The sequence below is a fragment of the Embiotoca jacksoni genome, unplaced genomic scaffold, assembly GCF_022577435.1.
Source record: "Embiotoca jacksoni isolate LCO1_2020_lvr unplaced genomic scaffold, fEmbJac1.0.p SCAF_19, whole genome shotgun sequence".
NCBI lineage: Eukaryota > Metazoa > Chordata > Actinopteri > Embiotocidae > Embiotoca > Embiotoca jacksoni.
In genome coordinates this window covers 2973539-2992128 of record NW_027185329.1, presented here as the reverse complement: position 1 = coordinate 2992128, position 18590 = coordinate 2973539, and the positions used below count along the sequence as shown (strand labels likewise).

The window sequence follows — 18590 nt, the reverse complement described above, 5'->3', positions numbered from 1 at the left end:
GTCATCAGAGGGATAAATATGCAAACGCAGCACATGTAGAGCTTTTATTTTGGAGAAAGAAGAACAAACATCCCTCAGAGGGCAAACAAGACCCTCCAAAAATACCGCTGCCAGGGGGCCTTCCAGTTAATTAGCATCACCTTGATCTGCATTCACCCTTCCTTAGTCTGCCACTGCATCACAAGGTAACCAAAACACCATTTTTACATGTCACGTTTACTTCTCTTGAATGGGAGGCGGACGAAGTTTTGTTTCTGTCCGTGAAGGCAGCATCTCTCTCGCTCTCGCTCTCTCTCTCTCTCTCGGTGCTGGCAGGTACTCCGGGGGTTGAGGCTTCCTACAGACCTCAGCTGAGGTGTCGACGGTAACTCATGTTGATGTCATCCACCGGTTGAAAGTTTTGCCAAAACGAGCCTCCTATAATCAGTGTCCTAACCGAGGGTGGGGTGGGGGGTGGGGGGGGGGAGATCTTGCACATAAACTCTGCCAGATATATCCTCAGCAAGTGTGCAGGCTGCATGCATGCAGTCCTCTGCAGCCCCTGTCGATCTGCAACTCTCGCAAGGTAAGACCTAATTTGGTGCTTCGTCAGTTTTATATATATGAACAATTCCTATACTAAGAAAAGCAGCAGAGGTAATCAGCATTTTAAGGTTGAAGCCCCCTGATCGGATCATCGCTGCAGTCACTTGGCAGGGTGCACGTTTCAATTACTGAGAGTTGGGAACGACGAACCGCAACTTCAACATAATTTGATGTCCAGGTTCAATCAGACAAAGACAATATCAGAGTATGTGATGTAAAATGAGGCATGTTGTGGTCTGACTTCTTGTTTTTTTTAGACTCCATTTGATTTTTTTATTTGAAGGACTTTCAAATATATGCATTTTTAGACCATTATGTCCCACCTGTCAGACATGATTCAGCATGTAATTGCATGAAACTGTTAAAAATGATATAAGCGATGATTGCCTTGTAACTAACAGGGGTTCAGATAAGAGAGAAATGAGCCTAAAGTGTTGCTTGGTGACTCTCCTGCCCCATTTGACCTTCTCCATAGCTTCTTCGGAAAAACTGAGATGCTGTTAAGCTGTTTGTAGGTCTCTTTAATATTGTGTGCAGAAACCAGCCTCAGAGCTGAGTCATGTAAATTAGACCTCCCTTCTCTTTTCTTCTATCTATAGTTGAGCTATTATCACCAGGCCCAAATCATCAATGCCAAATACAATATACACGTCATCAAAGCCAAATCGACCATCTGACTTTACATAAAATTGTCTTCACAAATTTTCATGAAAAAGCCACAGAAAACACATTTCATTGAAATTTCCATTCGAATGTCTAAGATAGATGAAACTTCATCGTAAATAAATTGCCAGATTTAACCTCCCCGGTAAGATTTTCCCTGTTTTTAAGATAAATAAAATAGAATTCCATACAAGTGATAACTAGTTGTAAATTCTTCTCTGCATTTCTACACTGATGTTTTATAGGGCAGCAAATTGCAATGCAGAAACATGTTGGCTCACAGCTCCTGAAAGTATTTTGGAGATCCAAGCAGGGATGTTAATAAAAACCCACTTAGACCGTTTTTAGGATCAAATAAATCCTCATCATATTGATTTACAAGAGAATATCATACCAATTATTGTCAGTGAAGTGATTTAAGTAATATGAGATTATATTCTTTCAATGAGAAAGTACAGGAGATGAATTTTGACTGGAAAATGTATAATTTTATGAGGTTAAATTACACTGCCAAAATATTTTCCTCTTTCCCTCAGGGCTTGTAAAATAAGACGCTTGTATTTAAATACCCAATAAAGCATGGAAAATTAACATCCGAGGGAAAACATTGGAAGCAATTTGGGAGCAGAGGAGAAAGAAAAAAAAAAAAAAACTTGAAATGAAACGCAAGATCCTGGAGGCAACAATCCAAACCGAATGAAAACTGCTGATGTTGCGGTGCAGTGTGGTAACAGAGCCTGTGCTTGGAGCAGAGACACAATGAAAGTCATCTCGCATTTCACACAAATAAGATGTTTGCTGCTATGTGGCTACTTTGTTGCAAGCCCAGCCATGTTTGATATGCACCTGTGTGTGTGTGTGTGTGTGTGTGTGTGTGTGTGTGTGTGTGTGTGTGTGTGTGTGTGTGTGTGTGTGTGTGTTAGAGACTCAGAGAAAGACAGATAACTTGATGAAGTCGTCAGTTTCACAAACCCCTGTGGCAGTGATTCAACATGCACGTGCAGTGAAGTGGCTTTAACTGGCTGAGAAGAATAAATAGGATAAATGGATGTAGACAAAGAAGAGAGACACAAAAGAAAATGAAAACGGTGCAGAAATGAGGAGGAGGTAAACAGATGAGACAAGGAAGGCAAAGCATGGTGATGAAAGGACGAGAGCAGTCCAGAGAGGAGAAGATTAGAAACCGTAAAAAAGAAAAGAAAAGAAAGTAAGGAAACTGTAGGACAGAAGGAAGAAGAAGTCATTTTGAAGACAACTAAAGGGGACATGTTTTTAGGTTAACTTCTAACGAACAGTATCCACCGTCTGATTTGATCCTCGCTGAGATGTCCTCCGCTGTCTTATTTCAGCTGCTTCTACGGTTACTGTAACCTACAGGTAAACACATTCTGAAGACAGCTTCAGACACGTTCTCAAAACAAGCTGTCAACCACAGGGAGAAAATTATATTCCACCTCAGTTTTATATGTTTATTCTCACACCTCAGAAATAGTTCAGGAAAGGTCAAGGAGCTTTTTTACAAACTGTCTTCATTTCTGTGCACAGTTCAGGTTTTCACTGAATGCAGAACGACAAAATAAGTCAGTGTTTTTGGACTTTTTTTAAGTCCAGTATTTCAACCATTTCACATAAATTTGAAAAATGACTCAGCATTTTTGTTCACTGGCACAAAGCAACGCAATGCAGGAGGGGGGGGGGGGAACCACAGGATTGGGTTGTATTTTTCTGACAAAGCAACTTGAAGAGGCTGAGATTTGAAATGCGAAGCTGTGTGCCGAGTGTTTAATTTGAAATGGGAGTCCGTTATGTCACACACTTTGACCTGCTCTAAACGTCTGTGTGAGTTTACAGTAAAAAGCTGTCGAGAAAGACGAGAGATTCCTCGGTCCGAATGTTTCTCTTCCGATATCAATTCTTCTACCCTCCTCCTGCTCGTCCAAACATGATCACTTCTGGCGGCTCCAAACCGCTCCGAGCTGGCATGACGGCGACGGCCAAAATCCAAACCTGAAGCTTCATAACGGCCGCTCACTAACCAACGGGTGACATCACTGCTGGTTGCTGCTTGATTTGACTAAATAGGCTGCGGCACAATTTACAATATTGTTCCATCTAACATACTGTGCTCTGCTGGATATAAAAAGCGGGACTGGTGTTGCGTTGGCAGCATGAGCCCGAACTCGGTTGAATTCCAGCTGACGGGTAAGAGGCGACCTTACCTGCCACCTGAAATATCAGCACAGTCACCTGCTGCTTTGTCTGAGTGAAAGCGTCTCATCTTCCCTGCATGGCATACTTCGTTTGGAAATAATCAAACCCCATGCTGCTGCCCTGCTTAGTAACGCGAGATGGAGTTGGCTTGGTGTCTATGCTGATGTTATTTTGGCAGCTTAATTCAGTTGGTTGGATTGTGTCAGTCTAATGTGATTGGCAAAAAGGGATGCCCTTGGACTATAAAAGGCAGCCAATACAGGCACGTAGAGAGCGGCAGAGTTAAAGGGAAACTATCCTCCAATGCTCTCTTGGCTGCTTGGGCCTTTTCAGTTTGTTGTTTGCTGTAGTTACTTTTGGCGTTCGTTAAGTAAATAGCCAGGCCTGTTCGGATCACACAGTACAGTACAGAGAGGTCTATTTATATTCTACAATAAAAAAAAAACTGATGCTGGGACGGCGCTCTGGAGAAATGTGGTCATGGGAAACAACTGAGGTCAAACCAACAGGAAGAGCAGAGGAGAGGAAGAAGAGCTCTCAAGGGACGGGTTCAGTTTTCTGGATAGTGAACTTGTTCAACCGGGAATACTTTTCCTTTGTGCTTAATTCTTTTCTACTCATGAGGGCTGACCTCTTCTGTTCTCTCTGCTGTCAGCGCTAATGGGAATGTGTACAAGCATGTCCTTCCCATTGTAAATGAAGAGAGAAAATGCCAGCGCTGAATAAAAAAAGAGAGTCCCACATGATGTTACCGCTCTTCGGCCAGTTGGTGGCATCCCTGCTGAGTTGTTCTAGTCTTATGAGGTCAACCTAGTGTTTGTTCCTAACCCATAAAAGGAAATCCGACCTCAACAAACGCTTATTTCCTTCTTTTTTTCCCCAGCAAGTAATATCGAACTCCCTTAAACTGCTTTCCTCCCACTGAGTCTCCAAATTAAACCCAAGTGTTCAGTTTGTCTGGAAAGGCTCTGTTATCTTTCAACCAGCCATGTGTAGCCCTTTGAAAACTTTATGAGATAAACCACTCGCAATATCAGGGAAAGGCCTCCACACTTTCCCAATGACACACAGCTGTTTAATAGTCTGTGCCACTCAGTCGTTGCATGGATCATCTGGCTGAAAGATGCACCGAAAGGTTCTGAAATGAGGAGTTGAAGGCAGACGGGGTGTGGCCAACCCACAAGCTTTCCCAATGAACCCAAGCTGTTAAATCTGATGGCACATTTTCATGGTGAGGGGCAATGCTACTTAAAGATCCCTTTTCCAGTCTGCGATATCCCTTTTTAAAAAGTGAAAATGAAATTGGCAATTTGGCTCAGTCGTGGCCTCTCATTATCAAGCATGTCTAAAATGTAAATTGTATGTAAACGTCACACAGTGTGAGAGTCTGACCTTTTTCTCCCCAAGGGTAAACGAGAAGGAAACGGCTGATGTAGACGTGCACATGCTTTCACTCAACGAAGCTCTGGAGCGGCTACATGTCAGAGACGGTTGGATTTTGTTTCTGCTTCACTAAGAAAGGCCTCCCCACCAACACCAGAATTACATTTTCACAGTATAAATCCACAGGGTTCCCACTGGTCGTGGACTTTCTGGAATATCATGGTATTAAGTCAATTCTAGACATGGAAAGTCGGGTGATTGGATCATTTTCTGGGCCAAGTTATGGAGTATCATTGAGTGTTTACAAGTGTCTTTTTTATTCATCAAAATGTATATTTTATATTTAACTCGTTTTCCTGAGTGTTTTTTTTCCCCCTTCACACTCATCAACAATCACCACAGTCAAGATATTCTTCTTCCAGCAGCTGCTAACAAAGACAAACATTTGGCTACAAAATTGTGACTTCAAAGTTTGGTTGAGTAGACAATAGAAGAGCCAGATGTAAACTTTGTAAAACTACTTTTGATCGATTAAAATCTAAGAGAGGGGGGGCCTCACAGCCACACCAACTTTAAGAAGCATGTTGCCCCCGTCACTGCTCTGCTGCAGCCCAGTGGAGGAGAATCTGTAGTCGGGGGCAACCTGAGGAAAATAAATTAAAATTATTTTGCTTTGGTTATTATTTAAGCAGTTAAAAAGTGTTGTAGTGAAAACACCTGAAAATAAAGCTCGCAAATTGCTGGGAATAAAATAATTTGGCTGTTTTATTTCATCTGCAGCTGCAGAACATTTATTAATTTGGACGAGGGTGTTTATGTTGATTTGATTACTACTTTTAATCGTTCCATTATGTATAGTGGTTTGTTACATTTCATGTTACAGTTGCTCTCCATAAAAATGACTTGTAGTAACGTCTTAGGAAGTAAATATAACTTGATTGATGAACCCAGCAGGAATGTATAAGGATTAGTGTGGATATCTGAAACATCAGCATAACGCATATCTACCATTACATAATGAAACAGCCAATAATGCAAACAGCTCTGCGTGCATTCGTCTGTGTAGGTGTGCATGAGAAGAAGTGTGCATGACACACTCACCATGCTTTTAATATAAAGTGAGGAACTTCTGCAGAACAGACACACACACGGTATATTGTATTTCTGGGAAGTAAATTGAAAGAAGAAATTAGAGCATCTCATAATAAAATCAAATTAATGTAGAAATATTGGATGGTTTTTTTTTATGTTTTAAGAAACATTTGATTTTTATATGACTTTTACACAAATTTGATTTAATGCCTTAATTTAATATTGCTGAATTTTGCTGGATTAGCAAAAAACATTCTCATCCGGTTATTAGTTTCTCAATTGACTTTTCAGAAAATGAACTGTCTCACAATAAATATCAATATTACAATGCAAAAGTACATATGGCATGCAATAAGTCATAATACAACCCATGATATGCCTGTAAATATCTGTATTTTGATATTTGTATTAATGTTTTGATGATAACGACAATAAATACAAAATGTTATCAAAAATATAAAAATGTTTTTATTGAATATGCTGGACTTTGACCTCAGTTTTAAAGCTCACTGTGCTGCATGTTTAGAGTGATGACAAAGGGGAGATGTATGTAACTGGATAGCAAGAGGATGAGAGATTTTTAGTTGGCATTATGTAAGAGTTCAGACAGCGTAAGAGAGCAAACAGTTCTCCTGATGACGCCTGGTACTACAGCACATACAGTATATATAGTATGTACTGTATATAAACTCATTGTGAGTAGGACACAGATGTCATTCACGCTCCTGACGCACACTTAGATGAGATTGATGGGAGATGGATCCTGGAGACTGGTTGTGTGTGGCAACCTTTGGTGACATCACTGACATCACGTACATCCCTGTGACATCACTTAACATGATTGTGTGTGTGTGTGTGTGTGTGTGTGTGTGTGTGTGTGTGTGTGTGTGTTGTGTGTGTGCGTGCGTGCGTGTGTGTGTGTGTGTGTGTGTGTGTGTGTGTGTCGGGGGGAGGGGGGATTACTGCACGTGCTCAGTCACCGCCTCTTTGCCTGACAAGGGTTTTATTGTTTTGACTTTACCAATGACATGCCACTAACACACATGCATAAAACATACTGACAATACAACATGCATGTGTGCACTGCTACACAACACAATGCATAAAGGGCACAATGACACTGACAATACACAAACAAAGATGCCACCTGACAACAAACTGGTAATCATATACAGCAGAGAGAGTCGTTATTGTTCTCATCAATAGAAATTTGTTTCCTATTGATCCAGCTCTTGATCATTTATGCATGTTTCAGGTCTTTGTCCCAATTTCCATAAACATCAGATCCATCCCTGAGGATGATAGAATAAAAAAGACTGCCTGCTCATCAGGAGAATATCAAAAATCTATAATGCAAATTTTCTAAATCAGATGATTAGCTGGTCTTCACTGCAATTTATTCTTAGCAGAGCTGCAGAGTTGGATTTGTGCTCCGTTGTTATTGAATGAAAAAGGCCTGCAACAGTTTTTAAAGTATGGCGATATAACGTTATCTTCTGTGAGACGTTTGCAGCACAGTTTATGTAATACCAAGTCATCCCTTTTAATATTTCCGTTAGGCCATTTTGTGCAGTGTTTAAAATTAACGAGCAGAACAGATGAATGGAAGTAGTGGATTTAGGTATCATTTTAGAATCAGTGTGATAAAGAACCTTGATATTTCATTTGCTGAATTTACCAAAAAACAGTTGCTTTTACTGCTGCTTGGTTTTACATTTAAAGTTACACTTTGATACATGTTATAATTAGTATGCACAAGTCTACTTCCTGTTCGCAAAAAGGGAAAAATTCAAAACCCCAAACTAACTTTATATGCACTCACATTTCAGATTTGAAACATCGATCTTTTTGTCTTCCTATGAATCGTTTTTGCAGTCTGGTACTGTCGGAGAGGAGTGCAGCTTTTGTACAGCCTTGAAAAGTACCAAATTATATCTCGCATTGATTGAACTGGCTTGAATATTTTCGGTGAAACCTCCCACATCCTGTCTGTCATCGTAGGTGCAGTTGTTTTTCCCAGACCCCCCTAAAAGGGGGTGAACATGTATCGTTCGTGGCTTGATGTACTTTCTGAACTCAAGCTATTAGTAAAAACTGGAACATTCCAGAGCCGTTAGCTATAAAAGGGCGCCGAGCAAAGAGAAGATGAGTAATCTTAGTTTATATGTCTTTCTTTTCAATGGGATGAAACTGAATGAAGGTTTTTACAATAGTGTTGACATCGGTTTGAAATTAATAAATGACTTGATTTGTTTGTTCCACTGAATTTCATTGATCTTTTATTCCCTTACTGTGTTTCAGGTTCCATCTGAGAGAAGAAAACAAAGTGTGTGACTGGCAGTGAGTGTGCATCTTCTCCCATCCTTTTGCGGTTACATGTGGTGCCATGAAGCACCAGTCTATCTCCCGATGGCTGAGCCAGCTGGGACTGCCGCAGTACTGCACGGCGTTGGAGCAGGAGTACGACGGCGTCGAGGTAACGCGAGCACACGTACTCGCACAAAAACGACTGCTGAAGCAACTGTAGACTGAACAACACACCTACAAGGTTACAGGAACAATTCCCGAAGTTTCTTGGGAAAATCTGAATGAGCAAAGTAAACAAAGGTCATCTGTCCTCTCCAGACATCAAGATTTAGGAGTGTGATTTACTCTCTGTGAGTTTCGTTTGACAATGTTTACTGCATTCGGACTTTTATTACATATGAGAGTCTTCTGATCCTCGATTCTCTTGTTAAGGTTTGTATGCTATTGTGCCTTCAGGCAGATGGGAATTGGGAAAGTTCCCATTGGGGAGCGTTCCCACTTTGTAGTTGAGAGCGTTCACAAACAGGCAGCCTCCGGAGAATCTGTTTCTGCTGTCAGAAGACAGAAAAGCGACAAACAACTTCGTCATCATCCACATAAACCAACACAGGGACGAAATTGGAGCTCAGTAGGTGAATGTTATTTGTACACGTTTTAATGTACTGCTGCTTTTAACACAGCTAGCAAACTAGGTAGGCTAACCAAGTCAGGGTATTTCACCTTATTTTCGAAGCACATACATTTCTTCCTTTCACCACAAACGCTGCCATGCCAAGTGATGTCAAACCTGCTTCTTCGAGCTCTCAAAAACCTCCAACCCTCCTGGTGAGATCTTCCTACTTCGACATGTATTCAAGTGTATTTGCCCACTCAGAGATTGGAATTTTTCTACTTCCTAGTTGCTCATGAATGCACCATGAGCATATGTACTTTAAAATGTTTCATTGCTATTCTTTTCCTAGTAAAGAGAGTCTTCAGCTGTTTGTCTTGTAGCTCCTGAATAACCACATCTATTCACTTTAATTCAATTCAATTTTATCACATCAAGTTTATTTCAGGGCACTTAATAAAGTCCTTACAACAGAACTTTACAACCTTATACAGAGGAACCCAGCAATTCAACAATCCTCCATGTGAGCGGCTGGGAGAAAAAAAACCTCCCCTTTAACAGGAAGCAATACCTCCTACCGTGGGAAGGAAAAACTCACTTTAAACTGGAGGAAACGTCTGACAGAAACAGGCTCAGAAGTGGAAGGTCATCTTCCTCCTCCTCATAAACTCAAAACTGTTTTAGACAAGCCATTCTGGATCTTAAAAACAGCATAATACAGAATTTGCGTGTCTCAAGAGTTCAATTTTGAATTTCTAGAACTTTTCCAGTTAGAATACTGGAAGCAAACCCGAACATGGAGGACACCATTTATCACATCTTTGTTTTCTTTGGGGAAAGTGTAGCATGAATGATAATAATAATAATATCACACGTGAAATTAATTCTCTTGGTGAGTTGTAAGTGATGAATATGTTGTCTGTAACTTGGACAAACTGACCCTTTGACCAGGAATTTCAGTAAATGTTGTAGACGAAAATGTTCCTGTTCTGACAAAGCCAAGTGGAAGAGTGGTTGGTATTAAGAGCGTTTCCCACAGCAGTCTAATAAAGCAGCCTAATAAAACTCCATCACGGGCCTATTACACTGAATGGACACTGATGTGAAGCCTGTTTTAACATCCAGCCATTAACCAACTTCATTCTTCAGTGTTACACAGCCATTGGCCAGGGAGTGAGATTGATGAGCCAATAAGACGTGAATTATTCCATTACCTCCTGTTAATGTTTACCCAGAATGCACTGGTGTAATTAGTGAAGGAAAAATGGTCAAAGCTTAAAAAAGAAGGTGACAGCGGCAGGGAGAAGCAAAGTGGGAGACCAATTTAGATCAAAGTTTCTGTGTGAAATAATCTCTCAAACTTCAGCAGTGAAAATAACTTTGGGAGCTAATAAATAAGTTGCGCGCTGAACCTAATATACTCAGTTTAAAGACAAGTCTCCACAAATTGTCTGAAATTTATGAATGAAGCTGATGACTGAAGCTATTACGGCTCCTCGGTACAGAGTAATTGCAGTTATAGGGAGTATAAAACTATGAATCATCCCCCACCTCTTCCTCAACCATCCTCCGTTCATAATGAACTCAGTGCAGCGTCGCTAACCTTCCTCTGGATATTATAACAACAACATTCAGCTCAGTGCCTCTGAGCCATCCAGGCTGCCTGTGAACATATCACTCACTGTTCCTAAACCAACTCAGCCAGCATCATCAACACACAACAGTTACATGCACGTAGTGTCCAAAGTGCATCTCCGGATTCTTTAGACACTCGGTACTCAATTAGTTACGAACTTTTCAAATGCATCACAAATGAAAGCAGTTAACCATGTACATACTTCATTTAATTGTTAGTAGGTATCCTCCTACTATGTGCACATAATTTCTCGCCATTGACTTTACTTTCCTTTGCAGTCCCGCCTCATTATTTAGGCTTTGTTTACACTGTATGCAAAAGTGTCAATAAGAGTCTTTTTGATTTCTATTATGTGACTAAAATGAGACGTACTGCCACAATAAGGAGTAGCGCAAGCTCATTTTAATATCCAAAATGTAAATCCATGCCCGATTGTAAACCTTCCATATCGTAGCTTACATGGTGAGATGTTTCTTTTCTTTTCTTTTCTATTCACCTGCACCTTCACTGTTGTGACAACATTTGCACAGGCAAAACCAACACCCACAGCTGCTGTATCAACTCTGTACAGGACTGGTATGAGAGTTCATGATGTTGTTCGGCTCGGCCTGATCTGGAAAAGAAAGAAAAAAGAAAACATGTCAACTTTCTGTTCGATGCAGAGGGAGATGAGAAAGACAAGGGGGGGAGGAGGGGGTTCTGGGATAGATTAGGTTTGTGATAGGCCAACCATATCTGTCTCTGTTTCTTTCTCGCATACACACACACACACACACACACACACACACACACACACACACACACACACACACACACATACACAGACAGTGTGTCAAGAGGTGTATCTCCAGCTGAATGAATGGAGGCTCTTCTTTAACCTTCTAACATGTTATTACTGATGTGTCTCAGCATGTTGTCTGCAATGACCAGTTGTGAGAATACATCAACATGCATGCAACACGAGCAGTGATTTTTCTACACACAGTTTTACTGTGTGTGTGTGTGTGTGTGTGTGTGTGTGTGTGTGTGTGTGTGTGTGTCAGTGTTATATTTTTGAAACTGTTTCTTTCTGCGATTTTTGTGTGTGACTTTGAGTGCGTTTGTGTGCATGTGTGCAATTGGCCACTTTAGGATGCAGGTATGCGTGTGTGGTTGTCAAGCGTGTGTGTGTGTGTAACCTCTAACTTGCTGTGTGTGGATTGTGCACGCTTTCTCAGGGTGTGTGTGTGTGTGTGTGTGTGTGTGTGTGTGTGTGTGTGTGTGTGTGTGTGTGTGTGTGTGTGTGTGTTTATATTCATGGATTTCCCACTGTGTGTGTGGGTTTATATTCATGGGTTTCCCACTGTATGTGTGTGTGTGTGTGTGTGTGTGTAGTCTAAATAGGCCTGTGTTTGTGATGAACTCAGAGAATGGTCATATTGTTGAGAAACCTAAACAAAAAGGTTTTGGTTTGAGCCTGAAGCCTCCCATGATGACACACAGTGTGTCATTAACACGCGTGTGATGTTGTTGCTGTAACATTACTGTACAAGTCTTGAGTTCTGGTTCAAAGACTCGTCGGCTCTCTATTTCAGGGGTCGTTTACGTTAATGCCACGCTGAGCGTCGACGCGAGGCAGGGTGTGTGTTTGTTCGTGTGTTGAGACAATGCTGTAATGACAGGAGCAGGATGAGGGGAGGAGATGGCACACTTTTGGAAGACAGTAGGTCACCGGTGGTCTCGACATTTTTCTTTTGCAGCGCTGGAGCCATCGAGTTGTCTAGACAGATTGTAGGTTTCCTAACTTCCCCCCAGAACAACTTCTGAACTGACTCCACAGTTTCTTAAGAGAACACGGTCAAGATCCTCGAACACAGCTTCTGCAGTTATGTTGGGTGTCATTGTAATTGCTCCAAAAAGCCACACTGTAAGACGAAGGGGAAAAAACAGACTTCCTTGAGGTGTCGGAGACCGATTATCATTTCCATAATTGGAACTAACGGCACACATTTTCAGACGGTCTCACCTGGAAGACGTCCAAACTGCAGGGTGGCAGCGGACGGTTCCCATTATGGGTTTCTGAAGCTAATGCAAAGTCTGACTGCACTTCCGAAGAAGCATACTGGCAGCTTCAGAGCTCAACATTAGTTAACACACCTCATACATAGTAAACAGGGTATCCATTTTAGGTATCTCTCCTATTTAAAACAGTATTTAATACAACAACCCTTTTTTTTGGCTCTAATAGCAATAAAGTAATCGTCAGACGTGCCTTCAAATTTAAAGCCTCCCTTTGATTGGAACAATCTGCCCACCGACATTGGGACAGTTCACTCATTTCACCTCTTTAATAAGAATAAAACATTGTATTTATATAGCACTTTTCAGGACACTCGAAGATGCTTTACAGGTTAAAATTGATCCAAACAGCACAATAAAAGTATAATCCAGTCTGGATGTGATTATGGTTACGAAGAACTCACTATTATCATTTCTTAAAACTCCACGCTGCTGCTTTTAACCGTAATGTCTTCCTGCTCCTCCATATTGCCAGACATGTTTTTTTTTTTAATTATTATTAGCGCTACTATTACTGTATTATTCATAATATCTCTATTTATGACATATCTACATGCTACTTGTGTGGGTGGGTGGTATGTATGTATGTTTTGTGCTGGACCCCCTTGAAAACGAGATGTATACATGAATAAACTTGTCTTCAGCCCCCAGGATCTGAGCATTTAACACATTTTCTGCCAAAGATTACACCCTGTCCTCTCCTGTGCCATAAAACAGTAAATGTGGAACACACACAGTCAAACACACACTGCTGCTGTGTCAATAAAGAAAGTGGAAGTTATGATAAAACCTGGCTGTTGTTGAGTCCATTTCTAAACCAGCGCACGAGATTAAACATTGCTGATAATTTTGAAATTATGAAATGTGGCTGTGGAGGAGGTGGATGAACAACCAGGAGGGAAGAAACGTGACAGTGTCTGTGTGTTACATCGCTTTCAGACCGAAGTCATGAGCTGAGAAATATTCCTGTCTCTGTGTTAAAGTGCCAATTGCAGTAACCACCTGTTAAAAGTCAGGGTTGAGACTCTGTCGAGTTTGGGTTCAAAGTTCACTGCAGCCTGAGTCACGGTGTCAGATCTTCGTGTCTCATTTCCGTGGCCCGAGTACAACATAAAAGCCAATCTAAATAAAGAGTGGTGTTTGTAATCGTGACGTACTACAGCCGTGAAAGCGGAAAAACTTAATACAAGTTTTTTTTTATGAAAGGCAGACGGCTATGAAAACTCAAAAGTCAATAAATCTGACTCAAATTTAAAACGTTGGGTCCACCACTTGTTGAATGCGAGTTTAATATATTTCAGCTCAGGTTTTGTTCACCACCTTCTGAGAAAATTATCACAGGAGATCGAGCGAGATCGAGTGGCCAGCTTCTAGCCGTCTTCTCCCAGCTTTAGTGCTCCTCCACATAAGTGACCACTTAAGATCGGATATCATTTCTCTGCTCTGTATGCAAATGAACACGTACGTCACAAAAATATACAAGTAAATAAGCACAAGAAGAAGAACCTGAACGTCAGAACCCCAATGATTCAGGTGAGAATAATTCATTCTTCCAGCGTGTTTCCACTGCTGTGGATCAAAGGGGGCGGGGCTATCTCACAGCTGTGGGTCTGACGTGTGTCGAGATAAACTAAGTTAAAAACTAAACCCAAAGGAAACTCCACAGCAGGTGACGATCGACGACTCTTAAGCATCTCCTCGGTTTAGTAATTGTTATTTAAGATGACATTTTCAACACGTTATCATGAGCAGCATCACTTAAGATTAACTTTGATTTTTGTTTATGTTTTCCAGGACCTGCTCCACCTCTCAGAGTATGACCTCTTGGAGCTTGGAGTCCACAATCACCTCCACCGCCTGCACCTTCTTACGTCTCTACGCCTCCTCCAGGAGCGAGAGAGGAGGAGAGGTACTCGGCTCTCTCCCACACACAGCCACACGGATGAAATCACCTGATCTGCTCCATCAGGTCGTTGATTCTGCTGTTTGATTCCCCGAGTTTGTCTCCTAGAGAGGAGACAGAAAGACAGAGACGGATAGCATTAGCATCATGTAAAGACGTGCTTATGCCTGGGGGTCTGCTGATGGGGAGGGGGTTGTCTGGCTGAGGACAATGCTGTGCCACACACACACACACACACATAAACACTTTTAAAGCTGTCAGTAAGTTGGGAGAAGAGTGCTGAGGCTTGCAGTCCTGCTGGGTTTAATCACTTTTAGAGGTGTGTGTGTGTGTGTGTGTGTGTGTGTGTGTGTGTGTGTGTGTGTGTGTGTGTGTGTGTGTGTGTGTGTGTGTGTGTGTGTGTGTGACAGACTGCTTTGTTTGCTCAGTTTCCCATGCATTATACTGTGAAATCTAGCTGTTGTCTTGGTGACTGAGAGGGTGACCCTCCTTTATACAAGCGACTAAATGATTTTAGTGAATCTTGTTGTCTGATGAAACTGTCATCATACAGAATTAAAGGCAGTCGTTATAGAGACAAAGTCAAAATGGGCGAAATAGTCAGTTTGCTGCAGCGCTTCAAAAACCAAAAGTGTCTCTCTTGAATGAACTTCTGAAAACTTTTCAGAGGCCAGGCTTTCTGAAGTTGTTCAAGGAAGCAGTCCCCTCCTATGTCATCGTTAACCCAGCAATTTGCTAGCCCATCTGGAACGGAGCGTCTTTAAAAAACAAAAACAGACCTCAAGTTGCGGGAAGTATAAAAAACTTTTCACTGACAGCACATCGTGTGTGACAGAGGTTACATTTTGTGCAAAATCTGTTTTATTGTGAGTCATTTCCTCTGCATGAGTGAAATGGTGTTTAAAAAAAAAAAAAAAGGTGATAAAATGTTGGAGGTCTCAGAAATCAGAGGAGATACAAAAGTAAAAGACAGAGTTTAAAAAAATGGTTTGTATAAGATTACACATGCGTGACAAAATAAAAGGCCTGTATCCCTTCTTCATCCTTCAAAATAAAACAATCAGTGTTTCTCAGAAGTGTTTGAAGTATCAGATAAACTGATCACGGTGCTCATAACCTTAAACTCACATATTCTGTACATATTAAGTCAACAAAGACATAATTAAATGCGCTATTTAATTGACTGGACCATATAAAATACAAAGTAATGTTTGTCTTGTAATTGGGAGAGATATAAATAAAATGGGCTTTGAGGAAAAATGTTTTGGTCCACTATGCATTACACACTTTATACATAGTATTAAGATTTGAGATCAATATTGGCATAATATCTTCCATTTTTGTCTTCCTATAATTCTTTAAATGATCAAAATCAGAGTTTGTGGCCTTTTGAGTCCAGGTTCAGGTTAAGCTTGTCTGTGCTGACTCTGTGTGGCATCTAGATAGAGAGCCAACATCTATAACAATATGTCTGTGAACTTAAACTTAGTAAAAAAAAAAAAAAAAAAAAAAAAAAAAAAAAAAAAAAAAAAAAAAAAAAAAAAAAGGTAATGAGAGGGTAGGCCTACATAATAATATAATTCATAACTTGTATTTCAAAATGCATGTGTGGCAAGTGGAAAAGTTAACATTTTGACCCGTTGAAGGTGATTAAAAGTCAAGAAATCCCCAAACCATTAGGATGCATCCTCTGATTATCATGAATGTCTAAACCAAATTTCATGGCAGTCCATGACGTACACATGAAAGTGTTTGACCAAAAGACTGACGGGCAGATTGACTGACGTTGGCGCCACAGAGTTACGCAGATAATATATCGAGAAATGAAGAGAACAAGAACTCCTCTATAGTGTCTCAAACTTCTACAGTGATCAACAGTAAAAACGTGGAAAGACAGATCACAGTCATTATCTGTGTTTGACAAGCGAGCCCCAAATGTGTGGACAGAACATGACGTCATGAGGACTTTACCTGTTTCCCCCTTTTAACGACACATATTTTCACATTCCTGAGATCCCCATGTGACCGCTGATGGAGCCCCGACCTGCGGCCTGACGACAGTTGCTGAGGTGAAACAGCCTGCAGTTGAAATCATTCAGTCACCAACTACCGTGGTATCATCTGTCTGCCTGGCAGGCTGCCACCCCTATCATTACCTCAGAGTCCAGATTTGTTCAGCTAATGGCATCCTTCACACACACACACACACACACACACACACACACACACACGCACACACACACACACAGAGAGAGAGAGAGAGAGAGAGAGAGAGAGAGAGAGAGAGAGAGAGAGAGACAGAGCATCTTCGGAAAAAATGCCAACTCAACATGTGACCCAGATAAGAGCATTCCAGTGAGAGCACCTCCAGGATAAAACACAAGCAAACCTTCACACTGCATCCAGTCCTCTCATTAATTTCATCATGTTACTGTCTGCTGGCAACAGTATATGATTACGTGGCTGGAATAGGAATCTGTCTGTGTGTGTGTGTGTGTGTGTGTGTGCGCGTGCGTGTGTGCGTGCTCCAGGTACTTTCCTCGTTGGCAGGACTAAAAAAGCAGCAAAGAAAGTAGAGATGCTCCAATTAGAACAATTAGAGGGTGAAATAGGAGGCATCATCAAAACCCACACATGCGTGCTCATATTTCACATATTTGAGGCATTTTAGTTTTTGCTTTTGTTTAGTTATAGCCGTTACTGCGGCATTGGAGCTGTTCTGTGGATGCTCGTTGTGCTTAAAAGACGATCTGTAACAACATGTTGATTTTAGTTTTTTTACAGTTTCAGATTATACCCGCATTTACGAGAATTGATCAGTTACAGTCCATAAATTGTACTCACTCAATTAAAATGTTGTTCATGCATGAGATCATGAATGAAAGACTTTGAAGTCATGTTACTTCCTGATGATTCATGAGGTATTCATGCATGTAGTGCTGCATGAATTTATGATAAAGTGAAGCACATGCAGCCATGGATTAAATCAATGATAATTTCATATCACTTAAGTATATAATTGAGTTTTTCCTTCCAGCGCTGTTATTTACAACAGCAAGGCCTATTGAAGTGCTCCCGTCATCTTAAAGCAGCAGTCTCGTGTGTGCTTTTCTTCTTGCAAACTCTAAAATAAATCACGTGCTGCACATTTTCAAGGCGTTGCATGATAACACACACATGGATGGTTTTATTTAATCAAGCTCCTGGTTCTGGAAAAAAATAAGTTTCTCTGCTTTTCTGCAACCCAATCAGGTCAGTGTATATAATGCATCGATTGTAGACAGTAGTTAACACAGCTACATTCTCCAGTTACCATCACAGAACTTCTTCAGGACCACCTGGTCACATCAAATAGGCCTGATTTCTGAGAAGAAAAATGCCCTGCAGCTGATCAGTTCAGATGGATCATAATTCCTATAAAAACATACAATATGTTTGCACTGTGATGCCAGTTTGTGTATTCAGAGATTCATTTTATTCCTCAGCCTTTACATGTTATATAATTCATGTTGACAAAGCACAGGCTGAACCCGGCTAATCTCCCCCGTGAAGGTGATGGACTCATCAACCTGACCTGGAGTTAATACTAAGTGTACTATAAACATCTTCCTGTTTCTGTCGGTGTGTGTTAGTAACATCAACTGTGCTGTCCACATTCTGCTGTTATCGCTCATGTCAAAACAGGGAATATCTCGTTCCCACAATCAGACTGATCCCAGATAGGAACATCCAAATAACTAAAAACATGTAGAAAAACAAAACTTTCAATGTTTTGGAGGCTGTTTTCTCTTTTACAAAGTTCAAAGTGTGACTGATGGCACCTGATTCTCATCATTTACTCTGCAGCTGACAGGTTTCTTTCAGAGTAAACCTTTCCCAGTTAGACTGTTGTTGGAACATTTATTTTGTGTTTATCGCACAAGTGATGTTGCGAGTGTCACGTGTCCTTGCAGTGCGTTGTGTCTTTCTGTTGCTAGGTAACACATCACAGCTGTTAAACACTGGAGTGATTGTCAAAAACTTTATACAAGTAATCAAATCTTAGTTTTCCCAAAAGCGTTCCACTACTGATCCTCTAATATTTTAGTTTTTGACTGATCATCACTTCACTGTCCCGTTAAATATCTGATCAATTCTTACAA

At 40.9% G+C, this 18590-nt stretch overlaps 1 protein-coding gene across 1 annotated transcript in view; it reads left to right on the top strand.

Annotated features, from left to right (window-relative positions):
• Positions 1–483: 483 nt before the first annotated feature.
• bcar3 (BCAR3 adaptor protein, NSP family member) overlaps positions 484–18590 on the top strand; it is a 67348-nt gene continuing 49241 nt past the window's right edge. The window contains exons 1-3 of the mRNA XM_069153024.1: positions 484–565; positions 8236–8410; positions 14340–14454. Coding sequence (XP_069009125.1) covers positions 8321–8410; positions 14340–14454 — 205 coding nt within the window. The 5' untranslated portion in view covers positions 484–565; positions 8236–8320. The remainder of the gene's footprint in view (positions 566–8235; positions 8411–14339; positions 14455–18590) is intronic.